We start from the raw sequence: 24,227 nt of genomic DNA, 5'->3' as shown, positions 1-24,227 counted from the left end.
ATCCTACGCAGGGGCTTTACCACTGAGCCACACATCCCAGTCTCTCACTAGGAGCTTCTAGGCAGGCTGTCAACATTGGAAAAACACTCCCAGTGCCCCCCTGAAAATTCAGCAGTGGCTCAGGTTCTTTGTAAGTTTGCTGAGTGGCAAAGGGAAGCATGCTAAGTGTTCACTTAATGGATAACCGAAGAAATTGCTTGATTCCATCTATACATGAGCCAACAGGAGAAGCCTCAGCTATACTTAGGAGGCCTCTCATGCCCACAGTCCCCCAAGGAGAGACCACTGTTATTGTACGACAAAACTTTTCCAGGGGAGATAAAACAACTCACCCCAGACTCGGACTCCACAACAGAGCAAACTGCAGCTCCGCGAAGCTGTTGCTTAGAGGTCTGTTGTGGAGGGTTACTTAAGGACCAAAATGACTCAGAGACAGCTTCATGACCAAGGTGGGTGACAGCTCACAAAGCTGGTAGCCTGGAGCACTCTGCGCTTCCACAGGAAGCCAGTAGGTCGGACAACGAGCGTCCTTTCCAAGTTACTCCAGATCTTTCCTGGGCAGGTGGTCTAGTCCCAGAGTTTGGGAGACTTACTTGCAGCCTGACTTGTCTGAGAGTAATTTCTGGCAGGCAGAGCTAGCTATTAGGACAATATGGGAGATCCTTCCTTTTTTGTTCTTCTTTCAAGAAGTTTCTCTGTGTAGCCCTGGCTGTCCTGGAACTCACTCTGTAGACCAGGCTGGCCTTGAACTTAAGAGATCTGCCTGCCTCTGCCTCCGAGTGCTAACACAACTAGAGAGAGTGACCTTCCTGACTCCCCACCTCATGTAAAGATCCACACTATGGAGTGCCTCAGACCTCTGAGAGGTCTCCTGGCCAGCGTCTCCATCAGGGCCCGCCTCCCTGTTTGGCCTCTTGAGTTTGGTGAGGTTTTCCTCCAGAGTTCTTAGGAAGCCTGACATGTTTCATATTGCTTCTTCTTTCTTGCAGAAAACAAAAAGAAAAAGTTTCCACAAACCTCCTTCCACATCACCAAGTAAGTATGACTTGACAGATTCTCTGTCCCCTCATCTCCACCTCGACTCTGCAATGTGGCACAAATGGCCCTTCTTCCCTGGTGTCCTGGAGAAAGCGAAGGATGTTGCTCTTTGGATACAGTTGGAGGAGGGGGCTCAGTGGTGTCAGAATTGCCTGTGTTTGTTTGGGGCTGCTGTCCCAGAGCACTGTGCAGGCCACCGTCTCATTAAGCTTCCCAGAAGATCGCCTTTCCTTTCTCTTGATTTCTCAAAGCCAGGGCACAGCTGAAATGAAAGGAAGCCTGTTTTTGGTGCTTACACACTCATACACGTGTGCACACGTATGTGCCCGTGGAAGCTCCTAAGCCATGTTGTCCTTCCTCAGGTGTGGTTCATCCTGTTCATGACACAAGTTCTAGAGCTTGTGCCTAGAGCTCACTAATTAGGTCAGAGTGCCTTCCAGTAAGTCCCCAGGTCTACCACCCCCACCTCCCAAGCAGTGGGATTGCAGACATGTGTCACCACGCCTGGCTTCTGTATGGGCTAGAGGAACAAGCTCAGATCTTTGTACTTGTGAGACAAACAAACACTTTACTGACTGAGCCATCTCCCAAGCCCTGTAAAAGGACGCTTCTGAACTGAGCTCCCTCAGCAGCACATGTATGGCCTCAGATGGAACAGGTGGCTGTGTGTCTTTCATCCCGGTAGGATCTCTGAGCTCCTTCTGCTACAAAGGCCCTTCTTTTCCTCCCCCTCAGAAGGATGAAGACTGTTTTGTCCCTGTCTCTAGCTGTGACTGAAGGAGGCAGCTTTTATTCATCAGGGTAACTGCGCTTAAACAGGGTTGGTCCCAGGGCCTGCAGTGCCTTCTGGTGGTGGCTGTCAGTGTCACAGTGCTCTAGGGCAGAGTGGCTCATGTGACAGCCTCTGCAGGAGTCTCTGTGACAATTGAGAAGTCCTATACTGGGCTCAGCATCATTTGTAGCTGTGGATGACTGAGCTCCAGATCTTCCTGCCTTAGCCAGGCCCTTAGCTGGGCTAATGGGCTCACACCACCAGGCCCAGTCCAGTGTCCCTTTAAACATGGGAAATGACACCTGAATATCCTTATCTTTTGTATGAATGTGTTGTTTCTTACATAACTAAAGATGTGAGAGTCTCAATTAAAAAACTTCAGGTATTGGAGAGAGGTCACAGAAGGAAAGATTACTGTCTGCTCAGCCAGAGGACCCAGGCTCTGTCCCTGCCACCCACAGGAGAGCTCACAACCCCATTTCCAGAGGATCCATCATCCTCACACAAACAAACACACAAGCAGAACACCAATGCACATAAAATACAATAAATTGTATGAAAATTTTTAAAATTTTCATTCCCTTCATTATGATACATGCCCTAGGAATTTTTTCTCATTTCTTCTCTATAAAGATTAAAATGTTGAGCTAGAGAGAGGTCTCAAGCATGAAAAGCATTGAAAAATTCAGTGCTGCAATATTTATATTTTTATATATTTTTTAATTTATCTTGGTTTTTCAAGCAGCAAGAAAAACTCGATTTTTGAGGAGTAAAACTGTACCCACTATGGGCAGGGCAGTGCAAAACTCATGTTTCTGAAGAAAGCATGGCATGGCATGGCAGGATTACATCTTCATACAAGTTTCCACATCTCAAATTCTCCTTTCTTCAAAACAAAACCGTTCTTTACACTTAAGTATTTGTGTGTAAAACCAGATATGGTGACTTACATCTATAGTTTTGGCTAAATACACTAGACCAGGCTGCAATACCACTCAGTGGTAGAGGCTCTGCCTAGAGTCCCCCAGTGAGAGGCTGGAGTGTGGCTCAGTGGTAGAGCCCCTGCCTAGAATCTCCCAGTGAGGGGCTGTAGTGTGACTTGTTGCTTAACATATATAAGGCTCTGGGTTCCATCCCCAAGTTTAAAAAAATAGCTGTTTCAAGAAGGTTAGACGAGAACCTGTGGAACAGTGAATGGATAGCTCAGTGATTAAACACTCTGCTGCTCTTCCATAGAACCAGTTTTCTACTCACTGCCTCCTGTAACTTTAGTTTGGGGTGGGGGGCTGATGCCTCTGCCACTGTGGCTCCCTGCACTCACCCCACACAGACACATACCTACAAAAAGAAATCCTAAAAACACACAAAAAGGTAGTGTCTTAAACTCCAGGGTTTCTAGCCTAGCCCAGGGTTTCTGGGCTAGCAATATATAGTAATACCTCATGTCAAAGTAAGCCAGTCAGTAAGTAAAAGGATTGAAATTACCTGTTTGCCAGAGCGTGTGCTTTCTGGGTCTGAACACCTCTGGAATGTTGCGTTTGACTAATCTTTGTATCATGCGGGAGCTTAGGTACAGCGATTCCGCAGCTCTGAACTCTACATTGCTTTCCTAGAGTCGCCTTACTACTCCAAGCCCAGGAAAGTGAGCTCCTGGCGATCTCTGAAGACAGCGGGAAGCATGCCTCTGAGTAGCAGAATGTCCTTGACCCCACAGAAGCTGTGGCTGGGAACCTCAAAACAGGGTATGTGGCTCTCCTGTGGAGAAGGGTGCTTTGGCTTGAGACAGAGTATGGGAAATGGCAAACGATTGAGATGGTGCATCTGAAGCAACTGGTTTCAGCTTGCCTGTGATCCTCTCAGAAAGACTGAACACGTCACATCACTGTGGGCGTGGCTTTCCCAGCCCCACCTGAGGATACCCCAGCACCTTTGGTTATCTAGGGGCCGGCCCTTGGCAGAGGTGTGATGGAACCAGTTGCTAGTAGCTTGTAGGAGACAGCCGTTAATGTTTCTGTGAGCTGGTCCTTGTCACACTGGAACCCTGGAGTGGTGACGTTTACACCAGGGAATGGCCACACAGGCTCCCCGAGTTGACCTTCCCGAGGTGCTTGTTAGGCATTAGCAGTACACCCCATCCCACCACCACCATCCCCACCCTCACCATCTGCAGCATCTTTAAGCCCTGGAGCCTGAGAACTTGCCAGACTGTATACTTGTATCTGTCCTGTTAAACACATGCACATTCAAACCAGGAAGTGTGACCCAGCCCCCGAGCTCCACGCTTACCTCGGAGCACACGTGGACCCAGCCCCCCAGCCGCACTCCCGACTACCTGACAGAAGCCATGAGAGCGAAGAGGGCAGACCTCAGGCGTACCGGCAGCCATGGTGAGCATGCTCCTGGGGATAAGGCCAGGAGAGCAGAAAGCAAAGGAAAGCCTCTAGCAATTGAGGGGTGAGACTTGTGTTTTTTTTGTTGTTGTTGTTGTTGTTTTTCTTTTTCTTTTTTGGCTTTATGCATAAGATCCACCATTAGGACATTCTAGAATGTTCATGAAGAGCGTCTCATAGACAAGCCATTGTGTCATACGACCCCCCTTAAGTAGAATTACCATTTAAATCCCTTATGTTGGGTAGGCTGTGCATGTGCTTTGGGGTGCATGTGGAGGTCAGAGCACAACTTGAGACGTCACTTCCCTTTTGCCACCTTGTAGGCCTTGGGATTGACGTCAGGCTCTTCAGACTTGCTGAGCAGAGTTTTAACTGCTAGACCATCTGGCTGGTTCTTTGTTCCTTACTATTCTGTGCCCATGGGGCCTGTTGGCACCTCTGTGTTAGCAAAGACACTTGGTGGCTCTGAGAACTAAATTTACTCATTAGGCTTATGCTTTAGGCCTATTTGGTTACTTTGGACGTATAACTTGTTGGGTGTCATTAAAAGCTCTAAGTGGAGAGAGGGCTTAGTGGGTAAGAGCATTCATTCGACATGCAAACGAAGGCCTGAGTTCAGATCTCATCACCCATGCAGAAAGTCAGGTGTGACCCCAGTAACCCCAGCACTGTGGTGGGCAGACAGGAAGATCACCAGGGCTGCTACCTGCCAGCCTAGCTTTAGTTCCATTGAGAGACCTGGTCTCAAGGGAGTAAGGCAGAGAAAGTAGGACTCCTGATGTCCTCTTTGGCCTCTACATGAACACAGGCTCACAATGCACAAGTGTACCTGCACTCGCGCACACACATCCACACACGCATGCATGCACACACCCTCAGTAAACAGGAAGAAGAGCACTCCCTCGTCTCCCTAGTACTCAGAAGGCCTCAGCATCGTGACCTGCAGGTGATTGGGCTACAGAGTGAGAGTCATCTATCTTAAAAAACAAGCAAATAAGTGCATTTTATTAACTCACAGGTTTCCCTTCAGGCATAACCAGGGGTCCTTTCTACTGTCTCATAATGTCCTAAGAGTCACGCGTATCTCCCTCCAGGTCACGTCTCTGGGACTTCTGTCTACAGAGAGAAAGAGGACATGTACGACGAAATCATCGAGTTGAAGAAGGTAGGGGTCCGCTCTGCTCCTTCCATTGCAATGATAGCTCTCTAACATCACTGACAGGAAGTCAGTGTCATGCTGGGAATTGTCAGACACTTGGAGTACCTTACTGTAGGAGCTGGCCATCTCGGCCGAGGGGAAAGCCTGGTCAGCTGCAGAAGACATGGTGGTACATGCCAGTCATTCATCAGTAGGGAGACAGGCAGGAGAGCAAAGTTCAAGTCCTGTTGGGCAGCATAGTGAGTTTATGGATAACCAGGGAACCATGAGACGCTGTGTCTGAAGCTCAGACAAGCCAGCTGTGCATCAGTGACGGCCCACTGAGAGGACTGCAGCCCAGTCCATCGCCTTCGGAGGCAGTGTAGAGGGTCCCACTCAGCTCCAGATGCAGAGAAACCCCCAGCAATGAATCACTCTTACAGGTGGTACCTGGGAGCCATATTTCGGGGGGCTTAGAAATAGGCCTCTGGGAAAATGACCCTGACTATTCAAACTCATAGGTGTAAGTTTTTAGGAGACATGCTTGAGGAGATTGGAGACACACAGTAGCAGACAGTTGTCTAGAATGTGTATAGCCCAGTGTTCCATTATAGAACAGCAGGGTGCTGTGTAGACTCAGTCACCCAGAGAGGGGCTGGGACTGGGGCTCAATGGTAGAGCCACTCCCTAGCATCCCCCAGTGAGGGGCTGGGGTGTGGCTCAGTGGTAGAGCCCCTGCCTAGAATCCCCCAGTGAGGGGCTGGGGTGTGGCTCAGTGGTAGAGCCCCTGCCTAGAATCCCTGAGTACACGAAAAGGTCTAGGTTCAATTGCAAAAAAAGTTTAATTAAGAGTTGACTACAGGATCTGTTTCCCCTTTACCTGCCAAAGCTTGGTAAGAAAATCCATCCACAGGTGGATGTTGGGAGCATCTCTGCCCAGTCCTTCCTCCCTCCTTCCCTCCCTTCCTTCCTTTCTTCTTCCTTAAATTGATTTTTTTAATGATGAGTCTGTGCCCGCGCTTGCCTGTGTGCCTGTGCATACGATGCCTGAAGCAATCAGAAGAGGGCACTGGATCCTCTGGAACTGGAGCGATGAGCAGTTTTAAGTCTCTCACTGGGGGTGCTGGGAACCCAACTAAGGTCCTCTGTAAGAACAAAACGTGCTCTTAACTGTTAAGCCATCTCTTCAGATCTGTAGCAAGTTTTCTATGGAGCATTGGTCCATAGAAAGTGTGACAGATGGAAGCCCCAGGAAAGTCCCAGAGTTCACAGGCTTCAAACTGTTTCTCTGTTGGTTGCCATCGGCTTTGTAACAGGAGAGGTGTCAGGTGCATGGCTTTTCCCACCCCACAGTGCTGAGATCAGCTCTGTACCACTTGCTGCCAGATCTCCCACCACATAACACCTGGGACTTTTATTTATTTATTTATGTGTATCAATTTTTTGTTTGCATGCACATCTGTAGACCAGAAGAGGGCATCAGATCTCTTAGAAGGTTGTGAGCCACCATGTGGGTGCTGGGAATTGAACTCGGGACATCTGGAAGACCAACCAGTTCTCTTAACCACCTAGCCATCTCCAGCCCTCCTGACACCTCTTTTAAAGCCAAGTATGGCTGTAATCCCACCAGTTGGGAAGCTGAGGCAGGAGGATTGCTGCAAGATCTAGGCTGCCCTGGATTGCACAATAGGGTGGGGAGGGCAGAGAACATCCCCTCCTCAGGAATTCACTGTATGCAGACCTTCCTTAGGTTTTTTGTTTTCAGTTGGTTGGGTTAGGGTCTTGTTTTCACATTTATTTATTTTGTGTGTACATAAAGGTCAGAGGACAACTTGAGGGAGATGTTCTCTCATTCCCGTGTGTGTGTGTGTGTGTGTGTGTGTGTGTGTGTGTGTCCCCTGAGGATTGAACTCCGATCATCAGGCCTGGTGGCAAGCCCCTGTCCCCACTGAGCCAGCTCACCCCTCCCTCTTCTCTAGTCCTTACATATGCAGAAAAGTGACGTGGATCTGATGAGAGCTAAGCTTCGGCGCTTGGAAGAGGAGAACAGCAGAAAGGACCGGCAGATAGAACAGCTTCTGGATCCAAGCCGAGTAAGTGTGGGGCCCAGAGATGCCTCATGGTGTCCCGGGAAGCAGAGGAAAGAAGAGCCACTAGGGGCCTCAGTAAGGGCTTCACCAGGCTGACTGTCTTCCTCTGCTTCCCACAGGGCCCAGACTTCGTGCGGACATTGGCAGAGAAGAAGCCGGACACCGGCTGGGTGAGCGGGGCCTCCTGCGCCAAGGAGAACCTTCAGAGAACTGTGGGAAGGGGCGTGGGCTCAGAGCTTCCTACAGCTGTTGGGCGTAGAGCTGTGGAGATCACAAGATGGTATTTCAGGGTCAGCAAGTGTAGCAGAGGCTAAAAAAAAATAAAATAAAAAAGACCAAATGTCAAGCAGGGTATGGAATGATAGTTTCAATCTACAGAATAGGCCCTTGAGCGAACACAGTTTAATAACAAATAAGTAAATTAATAAGTACATGTAGTCACTTGGGAGTTCAAGACCAGCCTCTGCCTGCCTGAGCTCCATGAGAGCCTGTCTCAGAGACCAAAACAAACAAAAGGAAAACCAACCACAAACTCCCTACATACAAGTGAGTTGTTGCCACCCCATGAGTCAAGTGTAAGGAATACAGTAACAAAGGGCTTGGTGGCCTGGAGAGAGGTACAGTGAAGCCTTAAGACTAAAGGGGGACAGAAAGAATGCCTCAGAAGGGGAGACCTAGTTACATCGTCAGGAATATGCAGTGTCTGTGGTGGTCGGTGAAGAGTTTGCAGATGTAAGATCCATGAGGTAGGACCAGCAAGATGGCTGTCTTCGTGTGTGAGGGTTTGCTTGTGCGTGCTTGCCCATGTGTTTACATGTGCATGCCCATGTGTGTTTGTGCAGTGTGTGTGTGTGTGTGTGTGTGTGTGTGTGTGTGTGTAGTGTGTGTATGTGCGTTTGCCTGTGTGTGCACGAGTGTGTGTTTTCTGTGTGTCTCTACCTCCCCTGTGCTGAGATGACAGGCATGCAGTGACAGCTGGGTCTTAGTGGGTGCCAGAGATCCAAATGGAGGTTCTCATGCTTGTAGAACAAGCACCTGAGCTGCTGAGCCATCTATCTCCCCAGCCCCCCAGCCCCCTGCAAGAAAGTGAGATTTATCTCGGCTCACACAGCAGGGATGGTGGTTGTACTTGACTTGGTTTCTCAGTCTACCAGCACTACATACTGGCAGAAAAGAAATTATTTTAAGTTACTCTGAGTAAAATCTTATGCCACAAAGTAACACGATTAGCAAGGATGGTGCAGACCAGATTTGGCAAGACCCAGATAAAAGCAGGAGCGCCCAGGGGCAGCATCACTGTGGGTTAATGCTGGCAAGCCCTGTCCAGCAGGATCCACATGACAGCATCTGCTCTGTCACGCTGCTCTTGACAGACTCTTGCTCTCCTGTCCACACAAGCAGGGCCCAGCATACGGATGCCCAGGTCGGCAGTTTGCAAAGCCATTCAAAGTGATTCATAGCGACCTCAAAATATGTTTAATTAAAAAGTGGCATTTGTATATACATCCATTTATTGGGAGAGGGCACCCAATGTCCCACTGTGCACATGCACAGGTCAGAGGACAGTGTGTGGGAGTCAGTTCTCTCCTTCCACTCTGTGGATTCCAGGAAGTGGCTGTCATCTTGCTCTCCTGGTCACATGTTCAGCACTGCTCAGTGAGAAACCGGTTGGAGGCACCCAGTCATCACTGGGGAAGAGAGGAAAGGTGTGTGTGTGAGAATCTGGTGGAGAGACGCTCAGAGTCTGTAGGGACACCTAGGAGGGGATTCCCAAGTGTCCTGAGGACCAGGAAGGCTGAGCCCTGAGCTGGACACGGTGCTAAGGTGGTGGCCCTCTGCTGGCAGGTCATCACCGGCCTCAAGCAAAGGATCTTCAGGCTGGAGCAACAGTGCAAGGAGAAGGACAGCACTATCAAGTATGGCCTGAGGGGCTGCCGGGAGGTCTGCTGGGCGCTGGGCTAGCGAAGGCTGCCCTCTTCTCCATCTGCCATCCCCACGCTGGCTTTCTTCTGCCTTCTCCCATATCTCACTTCCAACCTAAAACTATGAGAAATGTTGCTCCTCCTTCCTCTGTATGTCATGGGCGGGGGAAGGGGTGCAGGGGGAGTGGCGGCAGTGAAGCAGCCTACCACTAGTAGGGTTTACCACTGAGCCACACCCCAGCCCCTCACTGGGGGAGTCTAGGCAGGGGCTCTACCACTGAGTCACACCCCAGCCCCTCACTGGGGGATTCTAGGCAGGGGCTCTACCACTGAGTCACACCCCAGCCCCTCACTGGGGGATTCTAGGCAGGGGCTCTACCACTGAGCCACACCCCAGCCCCTCACTGGGGGATTCTAGGCAGGGGCTCTACCACTGAGTCACACCCCACCCAGCCCCTCACTGGGAATTCTAGGCAGGGGTTCTACCACTGAACCACCCTTCAGTTCTGTTTTCTTTTTTTATTTTGATACAGAATCTCCTTAAGTTGACCAGGCAGAAAGTCTTTGACTTTCAAACCTCCTGTGTCAGGTCCTGAAGAGCTTATGAGCTAGGCCAGCATCTTGAGGCTTAGCTTTCTCTTTAGTTTGAATTCCCTCCACGTTTCATTAGGAACCAGCATTTCTCTAAGGTTTTACTCCTGCCCTCACCCATCAGTTTACAGGTCACCCGTACTTGCACATGGCACACACATGCATGCATGGGCACATTCTCATACACACACACATGCAGGCACACACACACACACACACATACAGTCCTTGCTTCTTTCTGGTCTCACTAGGGTAAGGGATAATCTTAGGAATAGTTAAGTTTATTTCAGGAAAACTAAAGCAGCCTTCTGCACCAGGACCCAATTCCTATGGCATTGCCACCCTTAACCTGTTTCTTGATGAAATCTGGCAGCATCGGTCTGGATTTGTGCTGATTTCCTGTTTGGTACCCTGAGCTTGGCTTTCTCCTGTGCCTTCTTTCCCAAAGGCACAATGACAGTGCTGATGGCAGTGGGGGAGCAAAGTGTTTGCTCTGTTTTCCTTTGTCTTGTTTGGAGACTCTCGTGCTGTGAGCTGAATGAGCAGTCTTTGCACCAGCCTCCTGCACACTGGGGTGACATCCCTATGTCACCTCACCTGGCGCTCCAGTTCTTTATAAAGCTGGCCACTCTGCTCTGAAGGAGATTCTTTGGTACTGTCCACCCAATCTTCAGGGCAGCCTTTCTTAGAGAAACACCATCTGTTGATGGTCTGTGGCTTCCTTAGAGGAATGTCTGCTGCCACTCAGAGGGACACTGTCTGGTGTGATCATTTCAGACGTATGAAATCGTGTGGTCAAGGTCAATGCTTGGCTTTCTTTCTCATTGCCTTCTGACTTCCTGACTCCCTGACTCTCTGACCTCTGTCTGCCCTTGGGGTGCTGGTTCCACCATGCTAACTCTGAACTTGGGTTTCCAGCAAACTGCAGACGGACATGAAGACCACCAACCTGGAAGAGATGCGCATTGCCATGGAAACATACTACGAGGAGGTGTGTGCACCCTGGAGTGTGTGGATGGGGAGGAGGCTGGTGCTCCACAACCTGCCTGTCGTGCATGCAGAGACTGCAGGGGCATGGCCGCAGTGGCCACAGTGTAGGTTTCTCTCCCTGCACAAAGCCAGAACTGGGAAGCAGGGGACGCTGCCTCCCCCTTCTTTTGTGTTTCTGACACCTTTTCTTTGGGTCCTCACAGATCCATCGTCTGCAGACTCTCCTGGCAAGTTCTGAAGCCACAGGAAAGAAGTATGATTTCATGTGGGGTCTGTCTCCCATGTCTTTGTGGCCACTCTGAAAGGCTGGTGGCCCTTACCTGCCGCTCTCTGGCTCTCCCGTTCTTGGGGAGCTGTGCAGTGCTTCTTATGGGTGGGTTTTTATGGAGGGATGCTACTGGTAGGTTATTCCTCCACCGGCGAAATGAGCCAACTCAAACCAGATTAGAATATATTAAAGGTAGATTTATTGGGAAGCTCCTCTTGCGGCAAGAGAGTTCACTGGCCCCAAGAAAGGCCAAGTATGTGGCCATGGAGAGAGAGAGAGAAAGGGCATGCTCACAGAGAGAGAAGTGAAGGAGAAGAGAGGGAGAAGCAGAATGTCTGGATTATGTAGGGAGGAGACTCTAGGGGATGGTTGTCCCAGCCCCTGGGCTGGAAGGTTCAGGGTTGAGGACAGGGTATGCCCGGTAGGGACTGAGGGATGCTGGGCCATATCTGCTTTGATATGTAAAATACGCACTTCAGTTCCTTGTCCCAGAGTCCAAAACCAAACAGTTACATTCATGTGTACAGATTTGTGTGTGTATGAACATGTGTGCATGAACACATATGCACGTGTGGAGAGCACCAGTCAATACTGTCTTCCTCTACTGGGAGCTCTTCCACCTTATTTCCTGAAACAGTCACTGAACCTGAGCCCCTGGTGCCCTCCTGTCGGTGTCTACCCAGGCCTTATATATGTTTTATTAATAAAGACCTGCCCATAGCACAGGCCTCTGTGTAAGCCACCAGCACCAGCTGCGGTCGCTCCAGACTGGTTGGAAAACATTCTCTTAAAGAGCCAGATAGGTCTGAGGTGGTATCTTCATGGATAAACACTAGTCTGTCGTGCAAAACAAAGCCAGGCATGGCTGCATGGGGCAGGGCAGGGTATCTGCAGGGCACAGAGGACTACACAGTAGAAAGATCCATGAGACATGCTGGTTGCCAGTTTAGCTCCAAGCTCAAAGAGACCCTGTCTCCAGGGAGGAAGGGGGTGGGACAGGATGCCTGGCTCCTCCTTGTCTCCGGACCCCTGCACACATACACAAGGATACTGAATTAGTAAATACTGACTCGGCTCCTGGGCCAGTGGCTTCAGACTGAGGCTCCCATGTTTACTTGCCAGTATGAGGAATAGTGATTCTGAGGCCAACAGCGGCACTACAGCCTTGTGCACACTAGGGGGCGCTTGGCACCATGTTTAGGACCACTTTTAAAATATTTTATTTATTCATTTTTTTTATTCCAATATCAGCCCCTCCTCCCACTACCCCCTCAAGCGTTTCCCCCTCAAAACCTCCCCTCCTCCAGTACATCAAGTCACTGCAGGACTGGGTGTATCCTCTCCCACCGAAGCCAGGGAAGGTGGCCCATTCAGGGGATCCACAGGCAGGGAGGCAACAGGTTCAGGGACAGCCCCACTCCAGATGTTGGGGGACCTGCATGAAGACCAAGCTGCTCATTGCTACATGTGTGCAGGGGCCTGGGTCTAGCCTGAGCTCACTCTTTGGTTGGTTGTTCAGTCTCTGGTAGCCCCCAAAGGTCCAGGTTAGTTGTAGAACCACTTTTATTTTAATGCCTTATTTATTTATGTGGGTATTTAAAGAAATACTTGGTGATCCTGGGAGAGGAACCTAGGACCTCCTTCGAGCTAGGTAAGAATTGTACCAACTGAGCTATGTTCTCAGCCCATTCCAGGACCACAGTACAAACCAGCTCAAAATATAAAAGATAAAGTAGAAGTGGGTCTGGTAACACCCATATCAATCCAACATGCAGGAAGTGGGGGCAGGGGGTCCTGAGTTTCAGGACAACCTGGGATACATAAGGAGGCCCAGTCTCAGAAGTGGGGGGCACTGTAGATCTTAACAGGTGGTAGAGTGCTTGCCTGCCATTTAGGAAGCCCTGGGTTCTGTCCTAGCACCGCATAAACTGGCCATGGTGGTGCACGCCTCCGATCCCAGCACTCAGGAGGTAGAGGCAGAAAGCTCAGAGGCTCAGGGCCATTCTCTGAGTTCAACATAGTGAGTTCAAGGCTGACCTGAGATATGTGAAACCCCAAGTCAAAAAAATAAAGGGAACAAAAGAGTGGGGTTGGGTCTGTCTCTGGAGTTAGAATAATTTCACTCATGGGGACCAGGGCAAGCTTCCTGTCTGATTGTTCATATTCGTGTGTGTGAGCCACTCTGACCTCAGAATCTGGTTGAGTTGTTGCTGAGTCCATCTGGAAGCATGGCCCTCAGCCTGTCACTTGCTTGCCCTCCAGGCCCACAGTGGAGAAGAAGCTGGGTGTGAGGAGGCAGAAGAAGATGAGCAGCGCCCTGCTGAACTTAACCCGGAGCGTGCAGGAGCTGACAGAGGAGAACCAGAGCCTGAAGGAGGACTTGGACCGAATGCTAAGCAATTCCCCCACCATCTCCAAAATAAAGGGTATCGGCATGGGGAGACAGGCCCTGCTCCATGGTGAAGGAAAGGATGGGGAGGGGGTATTCAAAGATGAAGACCTAGGTCACCATCTCATAGCAGACATCTGCCCTTATCTGTGCGTAAGAATCATCAGTCTGAGAGGATGCTCCTCATTGGTCCGGGGAAAGCTGGAGCAGCCTGTCAGCTCCGGGTCTAATGTGGACGAGGAAAGCGCTCTACTGCTGAGATGCAGCCCAGACCCCAGGACCCAGGGCTTCTGTGTGACCTATGGAGGGGACAGTTGTCATAGCGAGGAGGAGGAAGAGTGGTTGAGATCTGAGGCAGGTGCATGCCATTCTGGAGAACTAGATATGCTTGTTCCTGGCAGACTCAAGTGAAGGCAGCCCACAAGATGAGCATTAGAGAAGAACAAAACTGACCTTAGCCTGGGAGCATTGAGAAAGCCAGGCCATGGGGACCAGCTGGTAATGCATGGTCAGCAGTGGGAGAGACGGGGTGAAAGCCAGGCCTTGAGAGTCAGGTATGGAGAATGAGGTTAGAGTTCGGAGTTTGCCAAAGTGAAAATCATTGGGCTGGAGATGTAGCCCACTTGAGTGAGTGCTTGCCTAGCATGCATGGGACCCTGAGTTCGATCCCCATCACTACGAACCCTGGCATGATAGTGCATGCGTCTCAGTACACGGGATGGAGACAGATCAGAAGTTCAAGGACCTGCTTAGTTATATAGTAAGTTTGAAGCTGGCCTGTCCTCTCAGGGGGCAAGCACTTGTCCCACTGGGGTCTGTGGCTTGTCTGTCAGCCCATGCCTAAGAGGAGCGAGATCCTGCTGCAGTAGCCCACAGACACTGTCTTGTAAACCCCACTACCCTTAGGTTATGTAGACTGGAGCAAGCCCCGGCTGCTGAGAAGAATCTCGGAGCTAGAAAAGGTAAGTGCGGTTCTAATGTATGATCACTCAGGGTCTTCCATGTCTGCAGCGTGAGATAAGTTACTCAGCACATACATAGATAGGGTGCTCTGCAGAGCTTGCCAAGTACAGTATAGTACAGAAAAGACTACTTCCTGGCAGGTCTGGGCAAGACGCAAGATTGTGTCATGCACAACCCTCATTTTATAGAGGGCCAGGCCCAAGAACCCATAACTAGGTTTCTTGTAGCAACAAGTGGACGTGTGTGATTTGAAGTGCCTGTGGTCTACCCTGATGCATGCATACATCTGCAAATCCCATACTTTTCTGTAAGACTCAGATTTTTAGCAATCTCTTCATCTACACTGCTGACCAGGAAATCTGGGAGGCTAGCTAGCATTTCCTTACCCCACCCCACACCAACCCCACAGAGGCATCTGATTCTGGAAAACTTGTCCATCCAGTTGGGGTTATTGTATGACAGGGATGCAACTTAGAGATACAATTTTTACCTAGACTGAACATAAGGGGAAGCCCATGGCGCAGTGGTAGAGCCCCTGCCTAGGATCCCCCAGTGAGGGGCTGGGGTGTGGCTCAGTGGTACATCCTGAGACCCAGTAGGCAAGGCCTGGGGAGACAGGAGTTCCTTTCAGACAGAACTGGATTGTCTGAAGGTCAAACACCAGGGCTGGAAATGTCCTGCATTCCAATGTCTGTACCCTCTTAGCCTGCCTACCTCCCTGGTAGCCTTCCTGGTAGTGTTGGTACCCTTGACTCATGTCCTGCCCCTGGGCCTGGCCAGCACTTTCCCACTTTGGCGTTTGGCTGCTAGGAAGGGTATCTTTGACAGCAGTGACCCTACTGCCTCAGCCCCCACAGTGAAGCTTCTCCCATACACCAAAGATTGGCTGCCCCTGAGCCCCACAAACAGAGGTAATGTTAACAACCACTTCCATTGCCTCCAGAAAGTGAGTTCCTTAGAAAGCCCAAAGCCGTCTACTTCAGAGCTGGTCAAGCCGAATCCCCTGGTCCGTTCCCCATCCAACATCTCAGTACAAAGGCAGCCGAAAGGGGAGCAGTCCAAAGAGGACCAGCCCAAAGTGGATCCATCTGATGACCATGAGCCTCCCCAGGGAACCATGAAGATGTTGAAAAAGGAGCTGAGCGCACTGCAGGAGCAGCTGCTGGAGAAGGAGTGAGTGCTTACGGGCCTGCACCATGGAGGGCTGAGGGGCTGGGCCTGTATGAGTTAGTACGTCCACATTTCCTGGCACTAAACATCTACATCACAGGTAGGGTGGAACTTGCCTAGGATCTCAGCACTTGGAGGGGTTTGGGCAGGAAGATCAAAAGTTCAAGGCCAGCCTCTGTGTCCTAGTTACTTTTAATTTGTGATAAAGCCGTGACCAAGGCTGCCACCTTTGTCCACCCTGAACCCTTTGCAGATGAAGAGCTTCAGGCCCCACCACTCATGAGCTGGTGAGGGTTCTAAACTGTCCCCACTTGGGAGCTAACTGGCATAGAGGGCCTGAGCCCTGACCTCCTGAGAGCTGACTGGGGATGCCTTGGGTCTCACGCACTCCAGAGTAGTTAGGGTTGCAGTGTGTGAAGCTCGGCTGGAGAGGTTAGGAAAGGAGGCCCCAGGCCCCACCCACTGGGAAGTAGGGTAGAGAAGCAGATCCTCACTAGGTCTGGCGTGCACAGTATTCCCACCCAGTACTTGGTGAGCTGAGGCAGGGGGATCTCAAGTTTGAGTTAAACCTGGCTACATAGAGAAACTCAAAAACCCAAGATCTGGGGATGTAATTCAGTGGTATGGTACTTGCCGAGCATGTGGGCTGCCTTAAATTCAAGCCCTAGAAACACGGGATAGGGGAAGGCAAAACTGTAAAAGTTCAGAGTTGCCAGACCGTACAGACTATCTTCCTGTTGCCTCCTGGCCTACTTGATACATTGATAAAATGTATCAATGTGAGCCGATGGTGGGTTCCTTATATAGCATTTCATGGAAAGATTTTAAAGTTAGATGGTGGGTCAGAGAGATGGATCATCAGATAAAGGCACTTGCCATCAAGTCTGATAGAAAGCCTTAGATCCTGGGACCCACATGGTGGGAGGAGAGAGCCAGCTCCAACAGGGTTTCCTCTGACCTCCACAAGTGTGTGTGTGTGTGTGTGTGTGTGTGTGTGTGTGTGTGTGTAAATAAATGACACTGGACATTCTGAAGTAGGTAACGTCTGCTTTATCTGTCACGATGTCATCTATGCAAAACAATACAAAAACCCACAGTTGTCACCTCAGAGGGGTTAGCAGTTTATTCTGTGGCCACAGTTACCTCAAATACTGTGTTCCATGTGGGAACTGTTTCCTAAGGTTGTTCAAATAGCAGAACAGAGAAAACCTAAGTCAAGGCAACTTAAGATGCGTAGTGGGAACTGCAGGTCAGCAGAGGTCAGAGACCAGGGAACCTCAGCTTCACATGTTTTTTTCCTGAGGACTTTCTCTTTTATTTTATGTATATGAGTACTCTGTAGCTGTCTTCAGACACACCAGAAGAGGGCATCGGATCCCATTACAGGTGGTTGTGAGCCACCATGTGTTTGCTGGGAATTGAACTCAGGACCTGTGGAAGAGCAGTCAGTGCTCCCAACTGCTGAGCCTTCTTTCCAGCCATCCGAGGACTTTCTTAGCCTTTGGGTGTGAAGCCAGGGGTCCATCTGTATCTTCTGAAAGAATTTGCCTAAAGGTCACATGGATATGCAGTTACACCCAGAGGTAGGCATGAAAGGCTGTTAGGACTAATAGGAGTTCAGGGTAATTTGACTTTTTGAACCTGTAACATTGCAACTCTCCAATCCACATTCTAGTTGGTCAAATGTTTCACACAGGGGGACCGGAGTCGTGGCTCAGCAGTTAAGAACATTTATTGCTCTTGCCGAGGACCTGGGTTTGATTCCAGCACCTACATGGCAGCTCACAAGCATCCATGACTCCAGTTCCAGGGTATTTGACACCCACTTCCAACTTTGCATGTCGTGCCCATACATGCATGAGGCACACATTCATATACACAAAATAAAAGCAAATCTTTTTAAGGTTTTAATATGGGTGTGCTTACACTGTGAGGTGTGTCACAATAGCTACCACTTAAAAAGGGCTTGCTATGTGTGTGACAGTCCCGCTAAACACAAAGTGAGGAGCTCATTTAATATGGAGAGTAGCTGAGGTGGTGGTGGAGGGGTAACCAGGAAGTGGGGTATTATTTGAGATGTAAACAAATGAAATGATTAATTTAAAAAATGTAGATTAGCAAGAACCTGGAGAAGTGGGGTCGCCAACATGAAGTGGCAGGCCTGGGTTTCAAAGTCTCTTCCAGGGCCGAGTTCATGGCCACAGTGCCACCCATACCTTGGTGCAGCACCTCCTGGGGCTCAATGTAAGCCATGTCCCCGGTTAGGCCAGAGTAAAGCAGGCCCTTCCTGGTCTCGGACACTGTGCTGAGGAAGGCACTGTGTCACTTAAGTGTCCTTGAGGTCTCTGTCTCAGGGTAGGATCTTAGTTAGCTGCTTTTGTTCCTGCTGACCCATCCCGTGGACAGTCCCTCTACACAGTGGTGTCTGGGCCTCATAGATGCCCAGGCACTGTCATTGAAACCAAGAGCCTGTCAGGGTTCTGTGTAGATCCACTGCCCAAGGAAGGAAGCAGGGTCATGTGGTCCGAGAAGCATCACCCCCAGCACGTGCTAGCCGTGGGTCTAGTGACCATGAAAACGTCTCCACTTTTGTCTCAGCCTGGAGATGAAGCAGCTGCTACAGTCCAAGATGAACCTGGAGAAGGAGCTGGAGACGGCCAGGGAAGGCAAGAAGGAGAGAGAGGAGCAGCAGCAGACGCTGAGGTGAGGACACCGAGTGCCCGGTAACATTTGGACCGCAGTTTGCAGTTCTCCACCCTCAGCCTCTCAGTTGTCAGAACCATGTTTGTTAAGATCACAAGTGTGTGCTCCCACCCTGGATATCCCAGGATTGTCTGTGACAAGGTTTCATGTACCTGACTCTGGCTTTGAACTTGTTCTGGAGCCAAAATGACCTTGAGCTTTGTATCCTCCTGCCTCCGCCTCCAAAGTGCTATGCTTGCTTGGTGTGCTAGCACACTGCTTTATGCAGTACAAGAGATGGACCTCAGGACTTTCTGCCTGTTAGGCAAGCACTCTACCACAGACCCATAGCCCGTCCCCTTTTCCAGCATCCTCAGCCCTGCCCTCACAGACTCTCAGAGCTGGCACAGGTGGCAACTCAACCCCTGCAGCACCTTTCTTGGTGGTCATCACTACCCAGGACTGTGGTCTGTACTTCCTGTAGTCCCCCTGCAGCACTGCCTCTGCCACTGTGTGACCAGGTCACCACTAAGGTGTCCTCGTTTCCTTTGCACTTCAGGGAGGAGATTGAAGCACTCACCAAAAAGTGTCAGGAACTGGAAGAAGCTAAGAGACAAGAGAAAGACTTCATAGCAATGACCCATGAGGTAACAAGCAGTGGAGATGTCCCCTCAACTTTAGACATGGCGGGACTTGTTACCATTTCTTCACGTTCAACTTCTCCACGATCGCCCACTGTCTGTCACCTGCCTGAATGGTCTCAGTAACTCGGGTGATGTGTGTAGAAGCTTCAGGCTGGCCTTGGGTCTCAGGTGGTTTAGATGTGGTGGGTTTCGTCCTGAAGAGGAAAGAGGCCCAGAAAGGAGAGGAGGAGGAATACCTCACCCCTAATGTGCATAGACGTGAGTTCCAAAGCATGCTGCCTAGGTGTGGTGGGTATTCTGCTGTGCCCTCACTGTCCCTCCCCCAGACCCCAAATTTGTTTTGTTTTCATGGCGCTGGTCAGAACCCAGCCCCTCACTGGGGATTTTAGGCAGGGGCTCTACCACTGAGTCACATCCCAGCCCCTCACTGGGAGATTCTAGGCAGGGGCTCTACCACTGAGTCACATCCCAGCCCCTCACTGGGGGATTCTAGGCAGGGGCTCTACCACTGAGCCACACCAGCCCCTCACTAGGGGATTCTAGGCAGGGGCTCTACCACTGAGCCACACCAGCCCCTCACTAGGGGATTCTAGGCAGGAGCTCTACCACTGAGCCACACCCCAGCCCCTCACTAGGAGATTCTAGGCAGGGGCTCTACCACTGAGCCACACCCCAGCCCCTCACTGGGGGATTCTAGGCAGGGGCTCTACCACTGAGCCACACCCCAGCCCCTCACTGGGGGATTCTAGGCAGAGGCTCTACCACCAAACTCCTAGCCTTATTATGTTTTATTTTGAGACAGGGTCTCACTTAGTTATCTATGCTGACCTTGAACTTACAATCTTCCTGCCTCTGTTTCTTGTGTGCTGGCATTACAGACCTGTGACCTTCAGGACTTGCTGTCAGGCAAGAGTTGTGGTTGTGAAGGTCATCTGGGTATTGTCTACTTCCAAAGGATAGGGAAAGGGCCTCTAGTCCCTGTTCTTCAGGCTACCAACAACTGTGTATCCAGGAAATAGATGCACCCCTTGCCGATCTGTCTCACGTGTGTGCACCTGCTATAAGCACAGGTAGAAACCAGTTCCTTAGGGACTAATCTCCTGTGGCTGCTCTTTGCTCCGAAGGGCCTGCTATGTGAATGCATAATATATAAACCTTTGTGGGCCATACATGCTGGTGTAGGACCGTGATCCCAACACTCAGGAGGCAGGAGCTGTGGGGGCTGGGGAGCTGACTGGTAGGTAAAAGCACTCTTGCTATGCATGCATGAAGACATGCTGGGAACAGAGGCAGAAGGAGAGCTGGGGCTTGTTACCAGCCTTAGCTGCAGATCCAGTGAAGGAGTTGTTTGTTTTGTTTTTGTTTTTCTTGCAAGAATAAAGCAGGACACCTGGTGTCCTTTGACCTCCACAAGCACAGGGCCTTCACCATATTCAGTACAAGGTGTGGAGAACACATGGCTCACCATGAGGTTGGCTGGTTTGAACAGTGTGACCTCTGAGCCACAGAGCATCCATGTTGTTGGCTCTGAGGTCCTGAGTGTCACCACCTACTGGATGTGCACTCCTCGCACATGGCTGGCTAGGCTGTTGGCTGCAGCACGCTTTTCCATTGGGCCTGCCTTTAATGTGTGTGCTGTTGTGCGGTGGTGTACACGTGTACAAGTCGGTCAGGCTGGCTTGTGAGAAGCCCCAGGGATTTCCCTGTCTCTGCCTTCCTGGTGCTGGGTTGGTTACCAGTACACACCGCCACGCCTGGCTTTATAGCAATACTAAGGATCGTGGCCCCCGAGCCTCTTCCCCAAGCACTGTACTGAGCATCTCCCTGGCCTTGAACCTGCCTTTTGATGGGAGGAAAATAATTTTCCCAGCAACTTTAACTTTATTAAGAAGAGCCCTGGTGGGGGTCAGATTTCGAGAGCACTACCTAGAAAAAATCCCTGCCCCTTCCTACCTACATTGGAAGTATCTCTACTTCAGTCTCCCAGATCCCACTCTTAGACCTTTAAAAAGAACCCCCAAAAGACTGCCGCTGCCCCAGGCTCAGACTTTGTTTGATTAAGTCAGCTGTCTGATGAGCGAGTCCTGCTGCCCTGCAGGGTAATATCCTGGTTAATATCCTGTCTGCTGCCTGCTGCTGACATCTCTGTAGCAGCTGGCCCCTTTCATTTCCTGCAGGCTCACCCAGAGCTCCGAGCATCCTCACCCTGCAGTAAGCACTGTGAGCCAGGCTCTTACAACAGTGCTGGTGAGGAGAGTGGCTCCCAACCCCCTTCCCTGTGCTCCGAAAAGAGGAGAGAGGCTGCTATCAGGACTCTGCAGGCCCAGTGGAAGGCCCACAGGCACAAGGTGAGCTTCCTGGCCCGTGCCCAGCTGCAGAAAAGCATTTGGTGTTTGTGCGCTCCATTACCCAGTGTGTTTCAGGGTGGGATGGCTCGCAGAAGGCAAGGCTGCTAGCTCTGGCCTCTTGAACGGAGGGGTGGTGCACACCTGAAATCTCATTGCTAAAGAGTAGCAGGAGTTCAGGGTCATCCTAAACCACAAGGGGCCATCTAGCAACAGTCAGTGCCGACTGCGGCCACCTTGGCTGGCCACAGGACTGCTTCTGGTTCCATCTTTATCAGGTTTCCTAGTGTAAACAGCGTTTGCTCAGCAGTGGACATGTGTCCAGGTTCTCCTGAGGAGACAGGGCAAGCCTTCTCTTCTAGGTGGATACCAGTTTCAGAGCAAGGAACGCTTGGATTATCTTCGCTCTAACAGAACACAGGAGCCTATCCCGCTCTCCCTCCCTCTACCCCTCATGGGAAGAGAGTTATTATGGGTTCAGATTCTTCTATTTATTGAATTTTTTTTTAAATTGAGTTACAATCATTAGTCTTTTTAGTATTCAAGCTGTCCCAGATATGGTTCCAAGAGCCCCCTTTCCCTGGCCTTAGTGGCTGTGGTCTTACTGAGCATGTCATTGATTTTTGGTGAAAGCAGGTTCCCAGACCACACAGTCAGGCAGGTATACATAACTGTGGTGCCCAGCACCATTCTTCTCGGTGGCTCAGGACTGGTCTAGGTGTGGTAACTTCCCTTGCGGTATTCCTCCAACCCACCCAGTCACCTAGAAAGCCTCTCCCAGGCCTGAGGTGTCAGTCAAGATTAGCCTTTTTTTTCTAAGGAAAGGGATGCCTGGAATCCACCAGGGACACCACACCATGCTCACGTTAACTCATTTCTCGGTTCCTTATTTCAGAAAAGAAGAGCAGCTTTGGATGAGGTAAGCCATGTCTGCTCCACCCACTTCCAACCCCTGCTTTGACTGTGGGGTAAAGTAACAGAGGAGTGGTGGCCTGGAGAGGGTGTGGACAGGTGGATACACACACTGTGCGGGAATGCCCGTGCCTATGTGCTTGCAGGTCAGAGGAAGAAGGCGGAGCCTGCTCTGTCACTTTTGGGGTACTCTCCTGAGGTGGGGAGACAGGGCCCATCACTGAACCTGCTGGCCGCAGCGATATCTACCCCTTTCTATGCTTGCAGAGAGAATGCTCTTAACCTCTGAGCCATCTCTCCAGCCCAGCCAAGGGCTATTTAAATGAATGTATGCTTCCTTCCTTCCTTCCTTCCTTCCTTCCTTCCTTCCTTCCTTTTTTCCTTCTTTCCTTCCTTCCTTCTTTACTTCCTTCCTTCCTTTCTTAATCAGAACACTTAGCTGTCTTCAGACACACCAGAAGAAGGCATCAGATCCCATTACAGATGGTTGTGAGCCACCATGTGGTTGCTGGGAATTGAACTCAGGACCTCTGGAAGAGCAGTCAGTGCTCTAACCACTGAGAAATCTCTCCAGCCCCTTATAGGTGTATCTTTAAGTCCTGACTTTTCAAGAAATTAATTCAAACTTTGACACGAAGTTTAAAATACACTAGTAGCAGAAGCATAAGATGTAATGCCTGAATAACTTCACATTTTACACAGCCTTTCCTTGGTTCACATGTTCAGTTCTGAGTTGAACAATCCCACATGCTTAGCCCCAGATGCCAGGACACACGTGCTGTGAAGCAGGGAGCATTGAGCTGCCACTCTACGGCGCAGGTGTCACCATGGGACAGATAGGATAGGACAGCAGGGTTGTCCCCACAGGAGAATAGCAGGAAGGAGAAGCAAGTTCTGGACAGTGAGATTGGAGTAAGACACTGGTATTTGTTACTAGGACTTCTTATGTGCTAGGTGTGCCGCTACCACTGAGCCACACCCCAGCACCTTACTGGGGGGTTCTAGGCAGGGGGTCTACTGCTAAACCAATGCTTGCAGCCTTGTTTTTTATTTTGAGGGGAGGTTTTGCCACATTGTCTAGGCTGGTCCTGAACTTGTGAATCTCCTTTCTCCAACTTCAATCTGAAGTAGCTGGGATAGCAGGTCTGCGTTGTCAAGCCCTCTTCCTTGTGGTCCTTCCTGGCCAGATGTCTATTCTTGCTCTGTGGCTTGCCAGTTAGATTAGCTCACCTGAGCTAGGTTCCAGCCTGGACACTGTCTAGCTGTTAGGTGTTCTAACATAAGCTAGGCCCAGAGCTAAGCCTACATCTGGAACTAGATGTATATCTGGCCTCAGTTACTGCCTTTAAGGAGTCATCCATTCTCCCCAAAGCCCCAAGAGCTAAGAAGAGCAGGCATGGCCGGAAACTTCATGGCATCAGATCTGCACAAGGGCTGGGGTGTGGCAGTGAGGGGCTGGGGTGTAGCTCAGTGGTGGAGCACCTGCCTAGAATCCCCCAGTGAGGGGCTGGGGTGTGGCTCAGTGGTAGAGCCCCTGCCTAGAAGGCTAGAGGGGGGTGGCTCAGTAGTAAAGTGCTTATCCAGAGTGAAGGTTCAGACATTAACACTTCAAAATCAAAAAAAAAAAAAAAAAAAAAAAATCTTGCTGTAGCTTTGTGACTGAGAAGGATGTGTGTGAAGGAAAGTCTATAAAGCGATGGACCCAGATTTAGAGACAGACCAGTACATAAGTCTCCAGGGCAGATACTGTGGCACACACCTGCAATCCCAGCACTTGGGAACAAAAATGTGAGGTTCAGCACACTTTTGAGGTCTTCCAGAGCTCTGCAGCGAGACCCTGACTGGAAAAGCCAAAGTAACGTGTAAAGTCTGAACTATTATTAGCAGCTAGTGTAACTGTGCTTAGCAACTGTTTGACTGTGT

At 50.3% G+C, this 24,227-nt stretch overlaps 1 protein-coding gene across 2 annotated transcripts in view; it reads left to right on the top strand.

Annotated features, from left to right (window-relative positions):
• The window catches only part of IQCE (IQ motif containing E), a gene marked incomplete at its 5' end in the record, with an annotated part of 35,282 nt that overhangs the window by 3,148 nt on the left and 7,907 nt on the right, over positions 1 to 24,227 (top strand). Inside the window, 16 exons of one of the 2 annotated variants that reach the window (XM_080940587.1) lie at positions 990 to 1,035; positions 3,424 to 3,552; positions 4,063 to 4,197; positions 5,295 to 5,365; positions 7,318 to 7,431; positions 7,548 to 7,598; positions 9,274 to 9,344; positions 10,860 to 10,932; positions 11,135 to 11,184; positions 13,462 to 13,625; positions 14,495 to 14,550; positions 15,495 to 15,724; positions 18,320 to 18,424; positions 18,963 to 19,050; positions 21,225 to 21,395; positions 22,288 to 22,311. In XM_080940587.1, the coding sequence (XP_080796713.1) occupies positions 990 to 1,035; positions 3,424 to 3,552; positions 4,063 to 4,197; positions 5,295 to 5,365; positions 7,318 to 7,431; positions 7,548 to 7,598; positions 9,274 to 9,344; positions 10,860 to 10,932; positions 11,135 to 11,184; positions 13,462 to 13,625; positions 14,495 to 14,550; positions 15,495 to 15,724; positions 18,320 to 18,424; positions 18,963 to 19,050; positions 21,225 to 21,395; positions 22,288 to 22,311 (1,578 nt within the window). The remainder of the gene's footprint in view (positions 1 to 989; positions 1,036 to 3,423; positions 3,553 to 4,062; positions 4,198 to 5,294; positions 5,366 to 7,317; positions 7,432 to 7,547; positions 7,599 to 9,273; positions 9,345 to 10,859; positions 10,933 to 11,134; positions 11,185 to 13,461; positions 13,626 to 14,494; positions 14,551 to 15,494; positions 15,725 to 18,319; positions 18,425 to 18,962; positions 19,051 to 21,224; positions 21,396 to 22,287; positions 22,312 to 24,227) is intronic. The other variant, XM_080940588.1, reaches the window with a different exon arrangement.

This window comes from Micromys minutus (assembly GCF_963924665.1).
Source record: "Micromys minutus genome assembly, chromosome: 29".
Classification (NCBI taxonomy): domain Eukaryota; kingdom Metazoa; phylum Chordata; class Mammalia; order Rodentia; family Muridae; genus Micromys; species Micromys minutus.
This window is presented reverse-complemented; position numbering and strand designations above follow the sequence as displayed.